Here is a 24,673-nt window from a genome sequence, read left to right on the forward strand (position 1 = left end):
ACTTATGAGATTTGCAAGTATTTAGCGGTTTGAATTATGTTTTTTGTATTTATTCCTCCTTTGTTCTAAAGAGGGTTTAACATCATTGAGGTTGCAACTGAAAGAATGACTCTAATACTGGTTTAAATGCCTTAAGAGCATGTCGAAGCAATTTGCAGTTGTGATAATAGATTCTTTGTGCCTTAAGTCTACTCATATAATGTGTTCACCCAAGCAGCCTTTGGGTTTTCACCTTGGCATTTGCTTGGTTACGTTTATTCTGTATGTACGGAGAGAGAGAGAGAGAGAGAGAGAGAGAGAGAGAGACTGACTTAGTTGATAACCGCTTTTGACTCACTTATATCCTGAACATGTTTATAATGAGGATGCCATTATAATGAAAAAAGGATTAAACTTAGAGACACCCCAAACTGCTCTTCCCTCATCTTACTCATCCTCATCTTCATATTTTCCACAGCCACGTCCGTTTATTAGATGTTCTGGTGCACAATTCTATTATCTATTTCTTTATTTTATTTTATTTGTTTTACCCTGAGTGAATTTAGTCTGACTGACTGGTGGGAAGCGAAGCCTGGTGGGTATTTGTAACTCCTGACATCTCCGGTAACCTCTGTCGATCACCCAAGCTTGTGAAGACAGACTTTTAAGAGTTAAGAGACCATAAGGCTTTGCTTCCTGTCTGTAATACTGCTCTTAATGGGGGGGGGGGGGGGGGTGTTAAAGATGACAAATTTACCTGCATGCAGGTACAAAATCTGTGTGAACAGTGAAATTTTGGCTCTGAGGAAGGTTAAACGCATTATTTTTTTTAGAAGTTTAACGCTTTTTCCCACTCTTCATCTCGTCGTGCAATGTTACATCCATTAAATGTCTGACTGTGAGTGTGTGTGCATGCGCGCGCGCGCGTGTGTTAGTGTCTGGATGTGGCCTGCAATACAGATCTGCTCATCTCGTGCTCCACCCCTCCGCCAATTTTCATTAAACTCAGCCTGGTAGTTTCTGCTGCTCGCAGACCGACAGACAATCAAATAAATGTCATCAAAAACATCAGCCTCCTTGGCAGAGGTAATAATAGACAATAAATTGGTGATTAGCGCGACAAAAACCTCAAAGGCAAAGTAGAGATTAGAGTTGAAACCTCATTAATAAAATAACTTATTCAGTTAATTCAGACGAGATGAGGCCATTCACCTCCATATGGCGCGGCGTTATTAGCTGTAGACAAACGATACACTGGAGAAGCACAAGCTGTCATCTGGAGCCATTTTAACAACATTCTCAAAGTCAATAAGGGGATGTTGGAAATTACCTCCAGCGCCAGCAAACTACCCAGTACAGGGTACAAGCTTTTAGTGCATCTGGAGGTGCCTCGTCAGTCCCCGGGCAAATAAAGGTCGAGAAAACAAACACACTGTAAGCTGTCAGTGTTCACGTTAATCAGAATTTAATGAGCTAACTGTCATCCGTGCTTGTTAAGAGGATTTGGGATTATTGAGGAGAGGGACAGAAGTAAATTACCTTGGTGGTAGAAAGACATTTGGGGTTTAACAAAATGAAGGCCAGTAGGTATAATGTATCACTGCCACTTGGTGTCTCCAGATTAAATCGATACTGTAAATATATGTCGAAGTATGAAATGGGACGAGCGATGCCGTGAAAATTGAATGTTGGGTTTTACAGAAGATGAAGATCAGATAAAGGAGAAATACCTACGATTTGATCATTCAAAATGTAGGATCAATCAAATAGAAAGCGCCTGCAAAAATCGAGTTGATGAAAGCGATACTTTCTCCCCACAAACAGGGGTCTTAAACTCGCGCTGCTGTACAAGCAGAAAATTTTTGAGGTTTCAGACTGCAGGAGGAGCCAGCCACGTGTATGTAGCCGGATGCTGAGGAAGACGAGGTTCACCTCAAGGAAAAATACGCACCATCTGATAATTCTAGAAGCTACTAGCAAATGAGTTGATGATTTGAAGCTTTTAGTCCGTTTTTGCTGTAGTTTTGTTGAAGTGTTGAACGGTTAGATAATTCGCTGATGAATTTTGTCCATTTTTCCAACCCTACAAAAAGCAAAAAGCAAAACGGACCCAAAACATCAATTTACAAACTTTCCAGTGCTTCAAGCTAAATTTCCGGTGTGTGGCTGGCCCTTTGTGCATTCTGGATTCAAAACAACAACAACGCAGGAAAAAACCCCATCTTCACGAGCTCATGACTCCTATTTATTAGTACTCGAAAAGCAAGGTGAAGTGTCTCTTTATCTCCGTCGTCGTAGCTTCATTATTTGTCTTGATTTCCTCCTTACAATGCGTTGTCACTGGGGGGCCATAGATGCTCACAGGCACCACAGCAGGGACTCCAGCTGTTGTGACCCTCCCCACTCTGGAAAACGAAAGCAGCTCGAGGAGAATGTCATTCTTGTCAAATGTTCAGATGCATTCTCAGGCTTCAGGCTGTGGTTGAACTTTTCACACCCATTTTTACTCATAAACTCATTTTTCGCCTCAATACTGGATGTGACCACGAAGTGCATCATAAACCCTAACAGAAGCTGGGTGGTGATGCTTGATGCGCTTTTGAAGATGAATTTCTGGGATGATTTCAGTGCGCGCGTATATTCCTTCACTGACATGAGCTTTAAGCGTTTTCAGTCGTCTGCGTGTTCCTCCGCTCTCTTTGAATGCGATTTCCTCTGCTTTCGATGAGCAAACTGTCCTCTTTGAACCGCCTCTCTGGTTTACACAATTCTCTTCCATGAAGTTTGAAAGTACAACTTTGTGCTACTCTTCGATAAAAGGATGAAAAACATGACTGAGTGGATTTTGGAGCTTTTATTCCTTTTGTGGAGTTGTTTTTTTTTCCCTGATGAAATGTTTTTTTTTTTTTTTTTTTTTTTTTTGGCCTTCATTTTAAATATGGTTTAGGAAGTTGTGCCAAATCCTGATTTGCAAGGTCCTGGTAGTAAATGATATGAAATGAAATACACAAAACCCCAGGATGTTCTGCAGTTGAAAGAAACTAATATGCAATTTTCTCTGTAAACAACCTGAGGAAAGTCATATATTATAGCGCTATCTATTAAAAGCTAAGAGTCTGTACGCCTCTGGGCAGCATCTTTTAAACTGAGCCATTAAAACTGATTAAACAACAAGTTTGCCATTATGAAATTGGCTTGTAGGAGACGCATGGGGTATGAATTATTCACAAAAAAAAATCCCCCAAGGCTCAGCCTCGCTCTCGTAACACCTGATACAATGATTGCATCTCACCTGAAGTCATTGAATATCAGCTTTGTATCCAAACTCAAAAAACATGACAACATCAATACTAAGATGCGTAATATTTCAAACACCTTTCTCCTTCTCCCTGATCTTTCTCTCCAGGTACACTAAAATGAAAACAGCCACCAACATCTACATCTTCAACCTCGCCTTGGCCGATGCCCTGGTCACCAGCACGCTACCGTTCCAGAGCGTCAACTACCTGATGGGGACCTGGCCGTTCGGGGATGTGCTGTGCAAGATGGTGATGTCGATCGATTACTACAACATGTTCACCTCCATCTTCACGCTCACCACCATGAGCATCGACCGTTACGTTGCCGTGTGCCACCCAGTTAAAGCGTTGGACTTCAGAACGCCGCACAACGCCAAGATTGTCAACGTCTGCAACTGGATTCTCTCCTCATCCATCGGGCTTCCTGTCATGTTCATGGCCTCCACTGCTGTCACTCGTGAGTGTGACAAAAGTGTAGATTGTAGATTTTGTTTATACATCAAACAGATGAAACAGGTCCGCCTAGAAACATTTCTTCGATAACGTTCTGCAGATATGGTGCAAACTGCCATCCTAGAACCAGAAAATGAATAAAAAAAAAAGCATTAAAATGTGCAAATCACACTGTTTATTTAGAAATTGGAAAAATGTATTTAAATAAATATTCAGAATTACTTGCACATTGCACATCATCCAGCAGGTTGTAAAGAATGAAGTAGAAAGAGAAAACCTCAAGTAGCATTCATCTGTCTGTGTTTTTGCAGTGTTGTTGGGTTGTGAAAAGCACACATTTCTTCTTATTCTTCAGTGTTGTGCACTAAAAGGTCAGTGAAGGCTAAGAAATAACATGACAAAGAAACAGAGGGAAATACATTGAGCTCTCTGCATTTGAGTTTTAAAAAGCAATTATGTACTCCAGCAGGCTGCATAAAATAAAATGGCTTCGTCGCAGTTTGAGCTGTTTAGGTTCCTCTATGTAATTGCACAAAAGGACAATTTAATACTCCCGTATCAAAGGCTATGTGCCTGCCTGGGTGGTGACTAATATAACTGCCTGTAATGTCAAGGAAGTACCTGCAAAGCCAGGCTTCTGTAACAGTGTGTCTCAGTGTAATTGCAGCGGTAATGGAGAGTGAACTGCCACTGAATTTACTGAAGTGTGATCCGAGTTCTATTCGGAGAAGAGAATGTGATGAGAGATTTACTGACACTGATGTCTGCAACCTGGAGGGAGGCAAGGTGCTTTAAAGATTCACAAAACGTAGTTTTCAACAAAGACTTTATTTGATCAAGTTAGAAGAATATTTTTGGGTGAGAGTGCATGTGAATGACACAGCTCTCCATTTTGATGTTGTGGTAACATACGTTCATACGTCAAATCCAAATAAATATCAGTGAACACAACCAGAAACTGCATAAATGCGCTAAATGCATATATGACATGAACTATATTGTCGACAAGAGGAAGCTGAAAAAAGAAAGCACTGTAGGTGTCCATACAGTTGAGCTCCCAATGGACAACTTTCGGTCTCTGGTGCAACGTCTTGGTCTACAAGATCTTCCTCATGCTGAAAAAGCGCAGCCTAACAGAGAACAAAAGTCCGTTTGGTGCTCAGCAGTGTGCCGACTTATTTTCTTCTCTCTGCAGCGGATCGCTTTTTGTCCTGTTCTGTTTTTAGATGCACACACATTTTTTTTCCCTCTTGTGTAGAATTGAAATGAGAAAAATTTGCCGAGATAATGTTATAAAGGACAGTTATATTGAACAAAAGGGGCCACCTTAACGTGTAGAGAACATTAGAAAAAGTAGCTAGTAAAGAAAATGGAACATCTAGCGTTGTTTTTATTGTCTTCATGAGAATCTGGAGCTGGAATCCTGAAACGAACAGGACTGCACAAACTGTAAACACGAATAGGCAACTATTTGCTGGTATTTATCTAGACAGGAGGGCAATACTCTGGAGAATGCATAATGAGAAGCACATTTCTCTCACCCAGTCTTTAATAGCAGCCAAACAGTTGGTGAGGGGGTTGCTGAGGTCATCTAGTTTTACAGAAACAGTTGTGTAACAGTGACAGGATATACAACTCATTTTCTTGAGCAGGGGTTAAAGTATTCTGGAAGGAAGGAATAGGACTGAAAGGCTTCTTCAGTTCTTAGAAGTTCTGTTCTAAACTACTCAGAACTGAAGAAGCCTTTTGGATGACAGGTGAAACATCTTCAAGAAAGCTGAAACAGTCCAGCTGCCTACAACACAGTGCCTAAGAAATACCTTGACCTGGATGACTTAGGGACCAAGGAAATTAGGACCGAACATCGAGCCCTGTGGCACCCCACATAACAGTGGAGAGGATGAGGACACAAAATTCCCTCTCATTCACTGTTTGCAGCGTCTCAAATATGACATTTATTGCATTTCTTTGTTTTACATACATAATGAATTGTAAATTGTCACGTTTTGAATGGAGATTTTTAGTATTTTTAGTTTTTTTTTTTTTACTATTTTAGTGTTTTAACATTTTGTTGACTCAGTCTTTGATTATTTAATTAAGAGAGTAGCTGCCGGATTTTGCTCCATGATAATGATGTAATAAGTCTCACTATACCTTCAAATTTGTGAACCTTAAGTGTGCGTGTGTGACTCGTAGCAGCCTCCAGCATCGTCGACTGCAAGCTGATCTTCCCGCACCCCTCCTGGTACTGGGACACCCTGCTGAAGATCTGCGTCTTCATCTTTGCCTTCATCATGCCTGTCCTCATCATCACCGTCTGCTACGGCCTTATGATCCTGCGGCTCAAGAGTGTGCGCATGCTGTCTGGCTCCCAGGTGAACAAAGACATCTGTTTTTGTTTCGTAGCCATAAAATAGGAGCGTATTTTGTGCTTTTAATGAGATGCAAATAGCAATGAAAACATTATCGAGCAGTTTGTTAAATGCTGAAAGCTCCATATTCCATCACACATTATTTACTGATTACCTGATAGATTGAATCCCTCGAAGCACAATAGAAAGCTGCCTCTAGCTCGCTCGCACATTCCCTGCACTCGACGTGTCGAGAGAAAGCAATTAAGGACAAATCAACTGAAGCCAGAGGTCGAAGCAGAATCTTAATTAACTCCGGTTAAACATGAATGACCTAACAAAATAATTTCAGAAAACATATGCATACTCTGAGGATGTATGTAGATACAAATGGGAAATCAAATTGGCTGTGAATACATTGACCTGTTTTTCCATTTTTCCTCTGATGTCTGTTATCTAACCTTTTTTTTTTCTATCATCTTCACTTGTCTCCCCATTTTACCTCCATTTACACTTATCTTGTCTTCCCCGCTCCATTTCCCTCCACCTTGAATCTTTTTTACTGGCAAACTCATACTGACCCCCTTTCGCTGTCAACTTAACCTTCTTCCTTCACACACGCACTTGCAGGAGAAAGACAGGAACCTGCGTCGTATCACCCGCATGGTCCTTGTTGTGGTTGCCGTTTTTATTGTTTGCTGGACGCCCATCCACATCTTTGTCATCATCATAGCTCTGATCAACATCCCCAGCTCCACGCTGCAGACTATTACCTGGCACTTCTGCATCGCCCTGGGCTACACTAACAGGTAAGACTCCCTCTGCAGCCGTAGACAAATATATTCATCGCAGTACATTTTGTCCAAGCGTTTGCGGTTATGATCGTGTTAGGACATTAGGTCCTAAGTAACTATGTGAAAGATTTGCGAATCAGTTTTTGCGCATGAGATTTTGTTCCTGTCTGATGTTGGCAATGGTTGTTTTAGCACCTCAATTTGACCTCTTGTCATCTTCATCATTGCTTTAGATTTTGTTTTGTATTCATGTATGTGAAGGTGTTTTTTTTTAATCTTTTTATTTTCCACACGTCCACTAATAGCAAGGCATTTTCTGTTCCATTTGTGACAGACTTGCTAATAAGGCTGGACCGTTCATGGAAATGAATTGCCTATACTGCAATTTTCCAATCACAGGATCATTAACTGTGTGTGGAATTTTTTTATTTTAATGAAATACTATGGATTTGTCCAACATATCGACTCCTTCAGACTTAAGAAATCACATTTCAAGCTGTCGTGTCGTTCTAATGTGACCTCTTTGCCTGCTGCAGTAGTCTGAACCCGGTTCTTTATGGCTACCTGGATGAGAACTTCAAGCGCTGTTTCCGAGAGTTCTGCACCCCAAGTCCCTCTGTTCTGGAGATGCAGAATTCATCCCGTACTGGACCCACTGGGCGCAAGGCTCCGCAACGAGAACACAACAGTGCGCACACAGGACGAAGGTCCAATCAGCAGGTAGTGAGTGTTTGTGTATGTGATTGAAAAGTGAATATTACGAGAGTACTTGCTCAAATATGCTGGGGAGTCTTTTGGAATGTTTGCTGGATGATGTGTGTTGGACTGAAACCAGCCCTATTTGCACGGGACTAGTTTTGCACTTTATGTCTATCAGTAAAAAAAATAGTCATGCAATGATAATCCAGTGCAAAACACCCATTTTGATAATTTGTTAAGTCAAAATTTCACACAATTCAGCCTGCATATTTCTGTCTGTGATTTGATCAAAGCTGCCAGCACTGTGTGCAGGGCTGGAGCTGCCTGGGGCTGCTGCTGCTGTCACTCACTGCGGCCCCACTGTGCGGCGAGCTGTGGAGACAAGCGATCCGCCTGTTAGCCAAAAGTTACTGATCCTTTACTTGCTGTCCTCGTTTGGGGGGGGTTCATTACTTTGATTACAACCACTTTATTTTGAAGTGAGCCTGCTGCCCACTACATACTTTGCTTCTCCTGTAATGCACCCCGTCAGTCTCTGAACCACCCGAGGACCACGTTTGCTCCTAATCTCATGCAAAGAAGGCTAAAAATGCATTCTCAAGCTATTCAGTGCTTCAACATTTTTTTCTTAGCTGGTGTTCATCCTTGAAACTACTGTAATGTCATGTTTATCTGCAGTAGCTCCTCTCATTTCATTTCCATGGTAAGCAGCAGCTAGCTGCTCTGCTGTGTAGAGTGTGAAACAAAAACTGACTGCATGCAGGCCCTCAGCTGTTTTAACCATGAGAGCACGATCAGAGCTTTACCACCAAATAACAGTGCAAGCATCAAGAGGAGCGTCACATGCACCACAACAGCACCAACAGGACGAGTGAATGTCCCAGACTCGTGTTCGTCACACAGCTGAAATGGTGGTCGCTGCCTATTCCTTTGCTGACACATCATTTGTCTGATTTGTCACTCTATCTCAAAGTAGTAATATCACCGTGTCAACACGGCGAAGGTCGCACATTTGGCCCTATTGAAACTAATGGTTAGAAGATAGGTGGAGAAAAATTGAGGATTTGAAAATCCAATGTTATAACTCGGCTGTGTTAAGAGGGTGTGCTTTCAAGAGGAATTGATGCCCCATTACCACGTACTGTATGCTTATGAATAATCTAAAATGAATCCAGTTTTATAACTGCGTTGTTGACGTTACAATATGTATTTTTGCAGTAATAATTTTAGAATCACAGAAAAACCTCTTCACCTTCAAAAATATGTTTCTGTATGGTGAGATGCTGTCGAGAGACGTACGAGTATGAATGAACACATCAGAAAATGTCCCAGATGCTTTCACTGCTTCCATACTCCCTGCAGGTATGACTAGCCTTGGAGGGGTCGTCGGTGGACACTCACTGTTGTGGCGGCGTTGCCAACGACGATCTCAACTCAGAGGTCACACAGGTCACCACAGGGCTCTGACCGCACACAAACATATACACACAGACACACACTCCCAATAAAAGAACATTTAGCACATTTAGTGCATTTGCCTTGAAGCCTATGGTGACTGAAAGCTAACAACAGCAAAACTGTCCAAAAGTATCAGCAAACTCTCAAGTTACAATGCACATCCTCGTTATCCAGCCATATGCTCAGTAATCCACAGGCAATTTGAGCAAAATAAAAACAAACAAACTATAACCCCTCAGTTAGTTTAGCGCCCGTTCATGGCGATGAAGAGCACAGCTGGCCCAAATGAAAAAAATTATAGTTTGGTTTTAGCTCGAATCCAAGTGATTGTGGATTACTGAGCATCCGGCAGGATGAAGAAGACCTGGATTATTCTAGAGGAAGCGCCAGAGAGTTTGTAAACTGATGTTTTGCTATTGCTATAAGTTTAAAGGTAAATATACTTGGTATATTCCGGATTTACAAAAGGATGACGAGATGGATCGGTAAGAAAAAGAAAAAAAAACAACCTCTTTCTGAGCTGAAGACAACTATTTGGGGGTACTTGAAAGGCAAAATACTCTTTTTGAGTGTCGTATCGCTTTCACTGCGGCTCTGCATCAGGCCAGTCATCTGCCACCCTGCTGAACTACTAACTGCATGGCTGTGCACAGCTTTTACTCCTTTTTGAATGGATGAACAGTATTCGGGTCCGTGTAATCAGAATCCCAGGTGGCACTGCAACACCATGGCAACAGATGTGAGGAAGATGTTGCACTTCACTATCTGTTAAATAAGAAAGAAAACTTTAAAAGATCCCAAACCTCACAGTTTTTGTCATTATTGCCATTATCGTGATATTATGTAGACAAACTGAGTATGCACAGTACGTGTGCAGCCAACTGCTTTCATCCAGAAGCTATTTGTTGATTTTGCTCTGTAAAGAGCAGCCGCATTGATCTCAGCCTCCTGTTTGAACCCCCCTTCATTGAGAAATCTGCAGGTTGTGAAAGAGAATCAATTGTCCTGTGTTTGCTGAGTTCAACCTATTAATTTCCTCCTAGCGGTTAATTGCACGCGTATGACGATTATTGAAGGAAATGTTGATATACAGGGGTTGCATTTGATCGAACCCTGATTCTTATCTAGTATTACCCCTTCATTATATCATCGATTCATTTGGACTAACTAGAGAGGAGGTGTTACTGAGATGCATTTACAGCAACAACAGTGCTGCCGATTCTTCTTGGATTACCTTACACCTTATTAACACCCCTCAACACTGGTTTCACAGCACCCTGCTGGCTTTGGACACTTGAGAAGTAGAATGTGTTGAGGTGCATCTGTGCGCTCTCTCTCTCTCTGTCTCTCTGTCTCTCTCTCTCTCTCTCTCTTCCAACTAACCCTTTGTTGTCATTTACTGCCCCCTCTGGCCATCCATTATTATATCACAGACTTGTATTTTCTTGTTGCACATAAAGAGCAGTTACTCTAATCTTCGTTGCCTCCCATAAAGACACACGGAAGCTTCTGGCACCTTTTCTTTTCATTTCTGGGTATTTTCTCTACCCTTTTTCTGGACTTGAGAAGATGTGAGCGTACAGAGTTGAGTGCTTTATGTTCTCTCTCTCTCTCTCTCTCTCTCTCTCTCTCTCTCTCTCTCTCTCGATGAATTTGTTAAACTTATGAATGTACAGAAGGGAAGCCAGCCATTACTCTGGTTCCCTGTGCTGAACTTTGGATCCTCCAAACCAGCAAAGACGGTGCATGCTGTTGTAGTTGAAATACACGGTACTGCCAGTGTATAATTTACAACCAGATGGAGTCACTTCTCCAAGCAGGATTGTATATCTATCGTAACTTTCAGAATTGCTTGTGCGTTTGTGTTGTGGTGTGCGCTAAACTTGCCAGTTGCCTTTACAGTTGCTCTACTTGATATTCTGTGAATCGTGTTTTATTTTCTAATGAGCTGTAAACATATTTCTCTACTGAAAAAAAAAAGTATTCTATTCAATGACCAGAAAAGGTGACGATGGAGGACCAGCAAGACATTGTGTGCAACTAAAGACTCAGACAACAATGTGTTTAAAACCTTTAATTGCGGATTAATATATATATGCAGAGTTTATAAACCATATGTTTTTGGACAGACCATTCAGTCCATTTGTGCCATTTCTGTTTTTGAAATGCTCATATAGCACAGCCTTCTCGAAATTTCTAATTTTACACACCAACTTTAAACCTTTTTTTTTTTAAACTAATTATTATATGAAAATGACCAAAACATCAGCCGAATTAAGTGATTGTGTTGCATCAAGTGTCACATGCCAATTACTTCATAAAACAAACCACGCTGAAAAAAATATTTATTTTATTATGGTTCTTTAAGCATTCCAATTCAGGTGGGAGGGAATTTTGTAGAATATTTGGCTCAACATTGTCACTTTACAACAAAAAGGTCGTGGAAGCTGACCAGGCCTTCTAGCGTTCTTCTTTTTCGGTGGATGGACTAGTTTCCTCCCTCACCTGCAGAAATAAGGCCAGGAGCTGTTTGAATATGTCTGTCTGTGTATTAGAGGGTCGTGACTGTCTAGACTGCCTCCAATTATGTAAATTGCATGGTGAAAAATCTGATTTTTTTTTGTACAAAATCAATGCAGAGACACAAATATTTAGCACTACAGGTGCCCAGGGCAGTGGTTGTTGAATCATAGCTTAGAAAGCATAAAAAGACAAGGTCTGTCGATCTTAAGATTTTGTGGTGGTGCTTTGGAATCTTTTTACAGCTTCTCCAAAATGACATTAATGTTCCAGCTAAGGGAAGCAACCAAGCTAAAGGAGCACGTCAGTCATTGGGCGTGTATCCAGAGCAAGTGGGAATTGGTAAAGTTCCAAACTAAGGTGGAAGAACACCCGTTGAGCTTTCCCACTCGGAAAATGGGAAATTTTTTCCTGCATTTGTGGAGAACGTGAGAAATCGAATTGATTTGCATACAATTAATTCACCTTGTTAATTAAATGGAGGTCAGTCGTTTACTTTTGCGAATCCTCTTCATGGAGCTAGTTTTTGTGTTGCTAACATATTACTATGCTAGCTGCATAGCCATAGCTGTGTATCCAGGACTTCAGTTATTAGTTGATACAAACCAAACAGAGAGGTCCGTAAGGGCAATGAGGTTGTTTAGTGATTTTTTTTTTTCATTTTTGAGAGAAGACCAAAGCATTTTGTGGCTGTGGGATATAAGTTGTTCCCACGCTTTGCGTCCACTAAATGTAGCTTGTTCCCATAATTGTCCCATTATTGTTCCAAAAATCTGATTTTTTTTACAGTCATGAGATGTAACTTGTTCCCAACTTGTTCCAAATGTTACCACATGGGATCTTTCCTAATTTCACAGTTGTCTAAAAGCACTATAACTACATTATGGGGCCAAATATTAGGAATATAGAGATGATATAGATTGTAAATATATTCCAGTGAGGAAATGGAACCTAATATACCTTTTCTGGGGAAAAAAAAAAGAAGACATTTATTGTTGTCTTGAATTTGGGAGGTGACACTTGGTGCAGCATCTGATTTATGCTTGAAGATAAATATAAATTATTTTAATCCTCTGTACTGAATTATGTACTTCATTGTATGCATATTTACAAAGAAATCTACTGTACAGAAGCATATTTCTACTGTATGGAAGTCATAAAATAAATGCAATTTTCTTATTGTAATTGGGATGAAATTGTCTGTGGAATAAAATGTAATATTGACTCTCAATGAATACTTTTTCTCTAACGTCTGAATAAAGTATCATGGCCATTGTGGTCTTTTCTTTCTTCTTTTTTTTTTTAATGTAAGTGGACTCTGAAATTGTGAGTACACGTAATCAAAGTGAATTAGGGGGAGATTCATTTTCTTTTTGCAAAATGAATGTTTGCTGGCTGTATGAAGGAGTAACTCAGATCCAGGAAACGTCCACATGAGGCTGCAGCAGCTTCCATCAATCTCTTGTTACCACACGGAACTGACACGTATGTTTTAGATGTATTATTCTGTCATTTTTTTCAATTTGTCACTCGACTTTGCATCTGTGTTTTGCTGTGCACTGAAATGTAAAATTAAATACCATGAAATATAACATAGTCATCATGCTATAAATAAGCGAAACTAATAGTGAGGCGGCTCGCGCAGTATCGGGGACGCTGGGGATACTCGTGTGTGCACATTTACCGGGTGACCAAATGAGCCCTTTAGCCATCTTAAATGACGGTCAACTCTAATGGGTTTCTCTGAGATTTATGGTTCATGGGCTCACGGAGGCAAACAATCACTCAAAGGTCTCATGCATTTTTTGGTTTTGCAGTATTTTTCAGTAAAACCACAAAGGAGAACGAATAATTTTCTGGGTGGTTATTTAGCCTGTTCCATTCATTTTTTTTATGGCATTGTTCAATGTTTAAGCACTCGGTTATGAAGGTAATCCATCTGCATCATATTTCCTGACATATTTTCCTCATATTTTGATCATGTAGTTGACATGACAAATTTCAGTTCCATCCTCCTACCTGAGTCTGCCTCAGAAAGACTCACCTCACATTGACGGGCGCATAAAAGCAGGTGCAGAGGAGAAATGAGAGATGTCCAGGTTATTTTATTTCCTTTAAACCAAACCCTCACCTGCCATTATCAAGATCCTCATGAACCTCTGGTCCGACGGTTTGGTCATAACTTGAGCAAGGCCACTATGAAGAAAGAAAACACGAGTCCTTCCTTGACTCTTCCTGAATGGCGTGAAGCAGATGATAAATGGACTCAATTTATATAGCGCTTTTCTACCTTAGCGGCACTCAAAGCGCTTTACAGTGTCTTCTCATTCACCCATTCACACGCACAATCACGGTGGAGGCTACCATGCAAGGCGCCAACCTACTCATCAGGAGCAATTATGGGTTCAGTATCTTGCTCAAGGACACTTTGACATGGTCACCGGGGTCGAGGATCGAACCAGCGACCCTTTGGTTGCTAGACGGCCACTCTACCCCTGAGCCATGCCGCCCAAGATGACCTCAGCCTCCAGGATATGATTTTCTCAAATGGATAGAAAATGCGGTTCCTGTTTTTATCTGAAAAGTTCAAATGCTTGGTTGTTTAGGTCACGACTGCTCCATGTAATCACCTTTGCCAAAGCAGTTGTGAGACGCAGGTGGTCACAGGAGGATTTTTTACCTAATACAATAGCTCAATACCTTCTATTTGAAATGTATACGTGCAGTACACGTGGTTTCGTTGCTGTGCATGGAACAAAGTTGGGATTTCTCATTTGACGTATGTATTTTTTTCAACACAGTTTTTGTTTGTACACAAGATTTTAAAAAATGGTATGAAAACAATGGAGACATACATGTGCAGTCAACTGAGGTAAAGTGGATCTCGTGAGTTCACTCAAGAGTGTGTTTGTACATGTGTGTCCAGTAGTGTGTGTGTGTGTGTGTGTGAGGAAATGGCATAAGCTGGGTGTGTGTGTCTGGAGCATGCAAGTCTGCCTGGATGCCTCCCACTCTATTTTGTCTTCCGGTGGGGTTGTTTAGGAGGAAAGCATTATCTTATTGTATTTGGCAGCCTGACTTGTCCCGTCATGGCGATTACGCTCAAGCGGTTTGGAATGCCCCCCTTTTCCTGCGCAGAACGTGACGATTTGAAGCTGCTCTGACAGTCACTCAACCAAACCTTCATCTAATAACCTCCTATTTTAAAGGCCAAGTCTTTGTCTGTAGAAAATTGAGAATCTGTTAGACAAGACAAAAATATATGATTATTTAGATGCTTGTCATGGGCCAAAACTGATACATTAGCACGTCATGTAGATGCATTTATTGCAAACTTGTAACTAATTATTAATAAGCATTATTTGAGAGATAGTAAGGCCTTTATAAGTGGTTTATTATACATTAATAGTTTACAGTGATAAATAACAAACTCATGTATCGTTCAATAATATGCCATTGTTCAAACATATGCTAAAATGTTGGATTTATATGTATTTTTTTTTCCCATTTTTATTAACCATAAAAACATGCAGCATTTATTCCTGATGGGGGGGGGGGGAACTTAGTTAACTGTTAATAATGCATAATTAACTGCTAATATAATCAAATAATTCTTCATCTCAATAAAGCTTGGTAAGTGTATTCATAAAATGGCGTAGTTAGTGTAATGTCATTAAAAACTACCGATACTGTTTGTGTAACGCTTGTATAGTCTTGACATAACTATCTTGTAAGGGTTATAGGAGGCCCAGGAATTAATGGTGACACAAAATAAACAGTAACTGTCAGTTATTTCACAGTGCATGTGGACAAATGCTATTTTTTGGTATCTTTCGTTCGAGAAGTATGTTTTTATAAAGGTGCTGTGGAGGAGTTTCTCTCGAGAAGCTGCGCTCTGCATGTGGAGTGACAAATTTCAATTCTATTTATTCACCAAGAGAAAATAGGGATATTTTTTTTTCATGTTCATATGAAAAATTCATGTTGTCCTTCAAATCTCATGGCTGTCCGCCTTTTGTACATTGGTTCCATTCCAAGGACAACAGTGGATCTATCCTCTGCGCTGCTCCAAATGGCTCAGCTGGAGTCATAAATGAAGAGTCAGGTAAACACACCCTTGAATGATCAAACGAGAAAAAAACAATTGTGAGGACGACGGAGACTGTCTGTCCGGCCCTTTGTTAAATCCAGTATAAGCCAAGCCAGGCTTTGGGACCTGTCAGACAGCAGTTTGTTTCCTGAGGCTGTTTCACACATATGGATGAATGGCTCACTCGCTCTCATCGTTTCACCCCCAGGAATGTTGCGTATTGCCACTGTGGCTCGCACAAGGAGTGTTACAATATCCCACCAGATCATACCATATCATAGATATTTTAATATCAGCTGCATTGTCATACGATGTAGGTTACATAAAACAAGGGGTGGTAGTTGCTCCTTCCATGATATTTCCTGCCTCAGTTTTATGTGCCCTGTAGGGAAATAGCAGGTGATGACAGCCATGTTTATGCTCACTGCGTCGTGCGGCGCTCCCCCTGGCACTGAATGGAGCACAGGTGAGACAGAACACGTCACTTTGGATCAGACTGTTTGCTTTTCGTGCTCGTAAATGAATAAATGAAAAAAATCCCCCATTATATTTCTTTATAGTTTAACAAACACTTTTCATTTAATAGTCCTGAAACCGTTGGTTGAATGATAGGCTGATTGCAGCCAGTTGTTCATAAAGTCTTTCAGACCAAACCATCAGGCCAAACGCTTTCGTTTTCTAATGACGAATGCAGAAGTTTCATCAGGAATGTTCCAAAATGAAGAAGTGCACAAAAGAGTCAGTTGCTGTGTCTGTGTCATGTAATATCCCACCATTTTAGGAGAGCAGCTGCGGGTCCTGAGAGTATTTCCTCCAGCGTGAGCACAGATGATGACAAATTCTTTTGCACCCTGTAACCACAGACAAGAATATTTGAGCCATTTCTCAGACACAAAAATCAGGAGAAAATTTACTTAGTTTGAGTGCCGTTTCTGTCTCTGCAACACGTTCTTTTGAGATCAACTCATGGCTGTTGTCCGGGGCTGAACCGTCAGCCAACCCAACTTTAAAGAGCCGGGAAATCATCAACAATGTGCTTCAGTTACCTCTAACTCTCTGAATATGCAAATTTATTCACTCTGGGTGTTCTCTCAGCTCTGATGTTTTGAATTGGACACTTTAAACATGTGCAAATACCACAGAAGGACCACTTGGCAGCACAGTTAAGAGTGCATTTTACACTTCATCTTATTTGCACAGGTCCCAATGAGCAATGTTTGGTGAATATACCCCCAAGAGTGTGAGGAAGGAGGAGATAGAGAGAGAGAGAGAGAGAGAGAGAGAGAGAGAGAGAGAGAGAGAGAGAGAGAGAGAGAGTCTCCTGGGTGTGGGGGAAATGAAAATCATAGAAATCAGACAGGGAGTAAACCAGAAAACTAGAACCAGTTATTAAAGTCCTTCAAACTGTCCCTCCACTTCATTCGACTGCCTGCCAATAAACCATCACCCAGTAAAAGTTTTTTTTGTTTTGTTTTTTTTTAAAGGCAATTCATCATGTCACCAATGAGCCGCTTCAGTCTGTCCATGGACCAGGCAGCCGCTGCTTTGAAAACTCTACCGGGTGTAGTTTGTTTTTATGTCTCCTCTAACTCTGAGGCCTTGTGCCTGGAAATGGCTCCTTCCTCTGTTTAAATCATGGCAAATATCGGTAACTCCATTTTTTTAGTGGCCTATCACTCAGCGGGACTGTGGGGGCAGCCGGGCCGTATTCTCATCCATCCACCTGATTTCATTACCTCTTCCCTGCTGTTAATGCTTTGCTCTGCAGTTGCCACCTCTACTCAGAGGAGGGTTGGCGGTCTGAGTGTCATTATCATGCTCCTGGGATTATTGTACAATATCAACAAAACCGCAGTATCTAAATCTAAACAACCTGAAAGGAACAAATTCAAGAAATGCTCCTCGTAAAGGTCTGAGTCGCCCTTCAGTGGAACACATACATGTGCTTTTCTGCTGCAGCGTTTCCCTCAAATCCTGGAAGAGTTACACTGAAGACGGTGCACTGCACACGGTGGCTGAAATACAAGGAAAACACTGATTAATGAAATGCAAAACATCATTTCTGCATTAAAAATTCTCTTTCAACAATTCTTGCAATCACTATAACTGGCAGATAGCTTTACTTATGTTAGCGAGGCCTGGCATACAACATCATGGCTTGACCACTGTATTCGTATTGCTGATGCCCATGACATCATAAGCTCTATAGAGATTAATCATGAGGCATCAACATCTGACCTTATTCCATTAGTGATGACATTAGACTTTGACAGTCTTCCCGAACTATCTCAGGAGGTGAAAGGTACCCGCAAAAATAAACTAGATTGGTCTGAACTTACATGTGAGAATAAGCTTTTATATTATGGAAGAACTGATGCCCTGTTGAGTAAAGTGTATTTGCCTATTGATGCTTTTTTATGATCTGATGTGAATTGTGTGGAAAGCTCTCACCGTGAGGATATTTGTGCATTGTATGACCATATTGTGGGAGCTGTATATGAGGCTAGCATACCACTCTATACCTTTGCTGATAAAAAATCAAGGGTAAAGCCAGGATGGAGCAAGCATGCGGCTCATCATCATGCTGAAGCTAAGAATGCCTTTAGGGCCTGGGTCCATGCAGGAAGGACCAGAGAAGGGCTTGATTATAAAAAATTCAATTATAAATATGCAATTCGTTATGTTAATAAGCATGCAGAACAAATCAGAGCGGATTCTATGGAAGAAACTGTCCGTTACCTTGGTGCCCATCATCAAGGACAAAGTGGGCAGGGTGGGGAGTATGGATAATTATCGGCAAATTGCTCTCGCCAGTGTGTTGTCGAAGGTTTTGGAGAAAATTTTACTAGACAGATTATATTTATGCACTTCAGATAACCAGTTTGGTTTTAAGGCAAAACATAGTACTGATTTATGTACGTATATATGCACTAAAGGAGATGGTGGGAAACTATAGAAGACAGAACTCTACTGTATTTATTGGTTTCATAGATGCATCGAAGGCATTTGACCGTATAAATCATTCTAAATTGTTTTCAAAATTACATCAGAGAGGAGTCCCTGACATTTTTATAGGGATTCTATCTTTTTGGTAGTCTAAACAGAGCATGCAGATCAAATGGGGAAATGTTGTCTCTGCTCCATTTGGGACAAGTAATGGTGTTAGACAGGGGGGGCTTTTATCACCGTACCTCTTTAATATCTACATGAATGATCTCTCAGACCAGTTAAGAAGCTGTAAAACAGGCTGTATGGTTGGTAATGAACTTATTAATCATTTTATGTGTGCCGATGACCTGGCAATTGTCTCACCTAGCAGTGCTGGGTTCCAAGAGCTTCTTAACGCATGTTCTATTTGATGTGAATTACAATGCTAAGAAGAGTTCTGTTATGATTTGTAGAGTAAAAGGGGATAAGGACCTCACTTTTCCATCCTTTACCTGTCAGGGCAAGTGCTTCCATCTTGCTGCAAAGCTAAATATCTAGGACACATCATCACTGATGACATGACAGATGACGAGGATATGAACAGACAGCGTCGCATTTTATATACGCAGGCTAATTTGTTGACAAGAAGATTTTCCTGGTGTTCAGAAAGGGTGAAAGTGTGTCTTTTTAGGGCTTACTGTACCCCTTTTTACACTGCGCCTTCATGGATTCATTTTAAGAAGGCCAGTATCCGCAAATTACAGGTTGCGTATAATGATTGTCTGCGTATTCTGCTTGGGAAACCAAGATGGCACAGCGCAAGTGAACTTTTTTGTAAAGCACAAGTCATCACTTTTCATGCTCTTTTGAGACGATTGATGTTCAAATTTACGTCCTATATGGCGACTAAACAGCTCTTGTAATGCCATCATCATGATGTTGACCGACCCAGTCGTCAGTGCAGTAAGATACCAGTCTACTATGTGGAAACACTGGTTTGACTGTCTTTTTTAATATTGTCGTATGTTTGTATTGTTTTATCATACATTTGTTTGTCTTATTTAATGGACCTGAGTCTGAATAAAAAGATTGATTGATTGATTGACAGTGAATGCTGAAACTGAGGTTTTTCAGCCTGTGTATGTGATCCCTGAAGCTCAGGAGGGACCTGATGATGTCACATGGACTTGATGAGGATGATATTTTCAAGAAAAACCTGCATCACAAAGTTGTGAATTTGTACAGTTGTGTAATCGTACAAATGGTACAGACACGTTTCTGATACCAGTATTCTATTTGAATGTAACTGCGCTGAGTTTAGTCGAAGGAATGTGTATATTTTGTCAGTGGAAACATTAATTTAGTCTCATTCCTGAAAGTTTAATCCTCTTGTTTAAATGTATTCTTGTTTGCAGGGAATTTTTCTTTTTTTTCTTTTTTTTGGCAAATTCAGCTGAAGTGCTGTACACTGACCAAAAGAGAACTGCTGAGAGTCAACTACTCTGACAATTCATCACCATCTTCTCAGCAAAAACTACCAGATTACATTGCCGTCTTCTTCTTCCCTTGGAAAAAAAGTGGATGTAATATTTTTATATTAAAAAAAAAATCTACTAACTTTAACCCTTGGTGAAAATGTATTTTCTTCGATTAGGTCAACTTTTTTCTTCTCTCACTAGGAGTGTATATATGTTCAACAATATTTTCACAGCGTTCACTCATTCACATGTAATGCTTGTTATGCAAATTGCTGGGCCTCTCGTTATGAAGTGCTTCAGAGTGAAGTACAATGGAATCAGAGGACAGGGCCTCTTCATATCAGTCAGGATTAAACACACAGACATGGACACACACACACACACACACTCTAACAAGCACACTGAGAAATGATAGACAGGAGCTCTATAACGTAGCAGCACATTTCCTTCTTTCCCCTGCAGTCTCATTTCTCTCGTGTCAGGAGGCTGGCGCTGCATCTGTACTCTCATTCTTGATGTAAACATTCACATTTAACCTGTTCTTTGGTCAAGAGTTCTGGAGAGTTTACTCTTCAATCCACAATGAACTCTTTCAATAAAGAACCTGTTAAATACCAAGAGCATTCAAAGTGCTGGAAACTAATCACTCGTCTCTTTCTCCAATGAAATAAGAAAATCGTCATGTCTTTGCTGCAGTTAAGATCTTAAGCAATTTTAAACTCGCTCCCAACAGATTCTGCAAGATTGTAATCTCAATCCCAGGAGAGCTGCTTTGGCAGCTGTGACAAATGGACTGTCCTCTCCAGCTATTCCACTCACACCATGTTATCCTCAGTTATGGAGTATTTTTTTTTATATAGACAGATAATCAATGGAGATAAACATCAGACCTCATGGGACCTTGTATGAACATCACATATTGTCCAGTTGAATCACACTTGAAAAAGATGCTTTCATAAATCCACAACTCCTGCAGTGATTTCTGCTGCTACACATGCTCCTCTGCTCTCATTGCTTTCGTAAAGTCTAATTATTTATGGAAAATTGCATTTTTTAATGTATTTTGGGATTCATTTTATTCTTCCAGTAGTTTTTAATTATTTCTATTCCTCACAGGATCAACACATAAAAACAAAAGGAGCATAGCAGCAGCCTTTCCAGAGAATTCAGCTTCATTCCCACATATACCTTTACTTGTGAAGCAATTTGCTTCCTGTGTGTCATGTAATAACAGATGCCAGAAGCTCAATTTTCCATGTAGAATTTGCCAGCTCAAGGTGTCCAACTCCTGCAGCAAAGCTGAAAGTCCAGTGGAACAATGGGAGTAACAATCACAGTTGGAGCCAACAAAAGGCTGCAGTGTTGTATGTATCAAATGTTTATGTACTGTGTGACCATGCAGCGAGTGTTAAAGCAGTTTGAATCGGTGTATATTGTTGGAGCACAGTACTCCCACCACTGCTTTGACACTTGTATTAACTTGACAATTGTCACTTTTCAATGCGAACAACACAAAGAATTCAGGTTTGCCAATAAGCAATTTGCTAATAATGAGAAACCTGCGACTGGGGAAAACAACAACCCTTGTTCAAGACAGTTGTCTTCGGTGCAGAGTGCTGCCATCAGGAGACAGAAGAGTGTTTAAAGGAAAACAACACTATAATAATGACTTCTATTCAGATAAAAGCTGCTGAAGATATAGGATATCTCGTTACAGACCCCAGAGGAAGACTTTGTGGGAGATGACAAAAAAAACATTCATTTGCACTGGAGCTCATGGCCTTGCTTGCAAACCTATTGTACTCATGGGGAAAAAAAGGATTAACTTTGCTGTTTTTTTGTAATTCCTAAAATATTTGCCAAATTGGCAAATGACCAAAACTATAACAACTATACCTGTGAGGGATATCCGCAAAGAATTACACAGCAATTCAACTAATAGCATGGAGAAATTTCAAAATGACTTAGGACAGGAAAGCAGATTACAACTGAATCTGTATATAGAAGTTACATGTTTGTTGTTGTTGTCCTTTATTATATTGTTGGTTATGTATGAACTGTTTGTTAATTCAGACGTTCATATATGATCTTTCATTCATTAGAGCCTAAATCACTCCTTACATGTGTAACCTACATTACTCCAACTAGAGCACATTTTAAACAGAAAGTAGCCGGAACAAAAAAAATCGTAGCTTCAGTTTCCTCTCGGTTAGTTTTAAACATCGACCTTACCGGAAGCCGTCGTCTCGTTGTTCTGTGGAGAACACGTCTGCTCGGAACGTTGCATTTACTTGAGTTATTTGCTTCGAAACTCGTTAGTTGTGTATCAAGTAAGTAGCATTTAAATCTTTCAGATTGATAACTTATTAACGAGAAGACTTTAGTAACGTAACGTTTCCAGATAACTTTGTTGGGCTAACCACGCTAGTTAGCATTGTAATCTCTATCCAGTTAGCATGCTAACTGTTCTCTTAAAAAACAAAAACACGATTGCAGTGTTTTACCCATGTTATTCAAAATATATTTACAATTTTATTTTATGCTTATAACCAGAAATTTATTAAAGAACATTAAATTACTATAGCGAGAGCTACGCTACTATTGAGTCGAGTGGAGCGAACTGCAAAGACGAGCAAAGTCTCAGCTCGCTGAGGTTAAAGCATCAAATCTCCTGGATGGGAGGAGTAACTCAACGGGACTTAAATTCTGAGCTCAAGTAGCGGTCGACGTAAAGTAGTAAGGTACAATTCACGTGTTATGTGAAATGGCTTTTGATTCTTTTCCTCAATGTGTGAGTTTGACGCTTCTCCAGAACTACTTAATTTTTTTTCTCTTGAGTTATTTGCTACGTAAGAACAGGCAAATAAATGGAGAGATCCATGGGATTCATATTTCACTTAACTGCTCTTGTTATTCTTAGGTTTCTTTTTTTATGCAGTCAAGATGAGCCATTTTATCTTATTGCCCTTTCACAATGATTCTTAAGCGTGCATAAACATGCCAAATATCCCTTTATTTTTATAAAAATCTGTGGAATAACCAGCTACTATTGGTTGAAAAGATCTCCCTTCCCATCTCATGATCTGTTTCCCCTACAACACATTCAGATACGGCTTTGTCATGTATGTCTGTGTATGTGTAGGAGTGTTTTACCTTTGTAGCGTCTTTCAGAAGATTACACAACAATTTATCTGCGTTCATGATACAGTCACTCAATAACATGCCATGATAATTCCTCGATATTTATTGCCCATCCCTGATTCAGTAAAGTTACTGGTTTGAAATATCCTGTAAAGAACAAAAGTTAGTTAGAAATGATTATTTTCTGTCTTTCTTGTGACAGAATGACAGACCGTTACAACATCCACAGTCAGCTGGAGCATCTCCAGTCCAAGTACATCGGTACCGGACACGCTGACACCAGCAAGTGGGAATGGCTGGTCAACCAGCACCGGGACTCTTACTGCTCCTACATGGGACACTTTGACCTGCTCAACTACTTCTCTGTGGCTGAGAACGAGAGCAAAGCGCGAGTCCGTTTCAACCTGATGGAGAAGATGCTTCAGCCCTGTGGACCACCAGCAGACAAACCCGACGATGCTTAGGCTACACTGGACCCTCTGAATGTTTGTTGTTGTTGTTGTTTTTTTTACAGGATTATTATTGTTTTTTTTGTTTTTGTTTTTTTGATGGACATCCAACCTGATTTCTGGCTAATATTTTCAACATCACCCTCCAGTAAAATGTCACTTTTTTTCTTTTTTTTTTTTGCATTAACAGTGGAGAATTACTGTTTTTCTACAACAACAGAAGACACCCGAACTGCTTGTTGACATCTAGAAAACTGTCCTTCAGTCCACTCAAGTCAAACAGGAGAGCAGAAAGGGCTCCGTGACTTTTTTAGAGAAGAAAAGGAAATGTTACCGCCACCGTACACAGAAAGGAAAGTCACCTGTCTTGTTCCTGCAGTTCATCTGGCTTGGACTTTTTATGTTGATTAAATTCAAATGTTTCCTCTCCATGTTGACTGCATTACTGTGTTATATTTATATATTTGGGTCCGTCACTAAAAAAAATTACATTGTAAAACTCATACCTCAATAGAAATGTGAGAATTTTAATGAGTATTTTTTCAATACTCAGTGTTTCACCATTTAAAGCCAAGAAAAAATATTCTTAGTCTGTTTAAATGTTTTATGGATCAGATTTGTAAATGGACACCTGTCGTTTTAAAAGTAGTAGTAATAAGTCTGGAAAGTTAAATCAGAGGGAAATTACAACCACACATTTAGAGGAGCCATTTTCCCTCAGACCAGCAACGCTGCTGATGTGAACCCTGAAATATTAATGTGCCTGCGCCCATTCGTTCAGGGTTTTCTGGAATAATAGATTTTGTCAGTACCAGCACCTCTAAAGAGGAGTGTGTGTGTGTGTGTGTGTGTGTCTACTGAAAAAATGAGAATTCAGTTTTGCAATATTTGCCATTTTGTATTTCACATTAAAACCAGTGAACCACCTGGTTATAAAGGTCAGACTGTACGCAAGAGCTATAAAACTGTAAAATGAGGTTATAAATCTGACTCGCTGCAATGTTCTAACGATACTGCAGTGAATTTCATTTGTT

General features: G+C 40.2%; 2 protein-coding genes and 1 long non-coding RNA gene across 4 annotated transcripts in view; 2 read left to right on the top strand and 1 right to left on the bottom strand.

The window, feature by feature from the left end:
• oprm1 (opioid receptor, mu 1) overlaps positions 1–12,819 on the top strand; it is a 30,086-nt gene extending 17,267 nt beyond the window's left edge. Inside the window, exons 2-6 of one of the 2 annotated variants that reach the window (XM_086180550.1) lie at positions 3,386–3,735; positions 5,928–6,106; positions 6,713–6,891; positions 7,413–7,596; positions 8,938–12,819. In XM_086180550.1, coding sequence (XP_086036676.1) covers positions 3,386–3,735; positions 5,928–6,106; positions 6,713–6,891; positions 7,413–7,596; positions 8,938–8,943 — 898 coding nt within the window. In that variant the 3' untranslated portion in view covers positions 8,944–12,819. The remainder of the gene's footprint in view (positions 1–3,385; positions 3,736–5,927; positions 6,107–6,712; positions 6,892–7,412; positions 7,597–8,937) is intronic. The other variant, XM_086180551.1, reaches the window with a different exon arrangement.
• A 3,189-nt stretch (positions 12,820–16,008) lies between these two features.
• On the bottom strand, positions 16,009–17,638 carry LOC147247332 (uncharacterized). Its single transcript, XR_015109452.1, has 3 exons — positions 17,584–17,638; positions 16,417–16,494; positions 16,009–16,094 (listed from the first exon to the last, which is right to left on the bottom strand). It is a non-coding gene; the product is annotated as an uncharacterized LOC147247332 (long non-coding RNA).
• Positions 17,639–22,241: 4,603 nt separating this feature from the next.
• Positions 22,242–24,346, top strand: sf3b5 (splicing factor 3b, subunit 5). Its single transcript, XM_086180379.1, has 2 exons — positions 22,242–22,379; positions 23,393–24,346. Exon 2 carries the CDS (start codon positions 23,394–23,396, stop codon positions 23,652–23,654), a length of 261 nt encoding a protein of 86 aa, XP_086036505.1. The 5' UTR covers positions 22,242–22,379; position 23,393; the 3' UTR covers positions 23,655–24,346.
• The last annotated feature ends 327 nt before the right edge of the window (positions 24,347–24,673 follow it).

Source organism: Aulostomus chinensis, chromosome 16 (assembly GCF_037954235.1).
Source record: "Aulostomus chinensis isolate RoL2024-O1b breed Wild chromosome 16, RoL_Achi_v1.0, whole genome shotgun sequence".
In the NCBI taxonomy this organism is placed as follows: Eukaryota; Metazoa; Chordata; class Actinopteri; order Syngnathiformes; family Aulostomidae; genus Aulostomus; species Aulostomus chinensis.

What these genes read in the sequence shown, in the direction of transcription:
- sf3b5 (XM_086180379.1), top strand. Translation starts at nt 23,394, where the DNA reads ATGACAGACCGTTACAACATCCACAGTCAGCTGGAGCATCTCCAGTCC.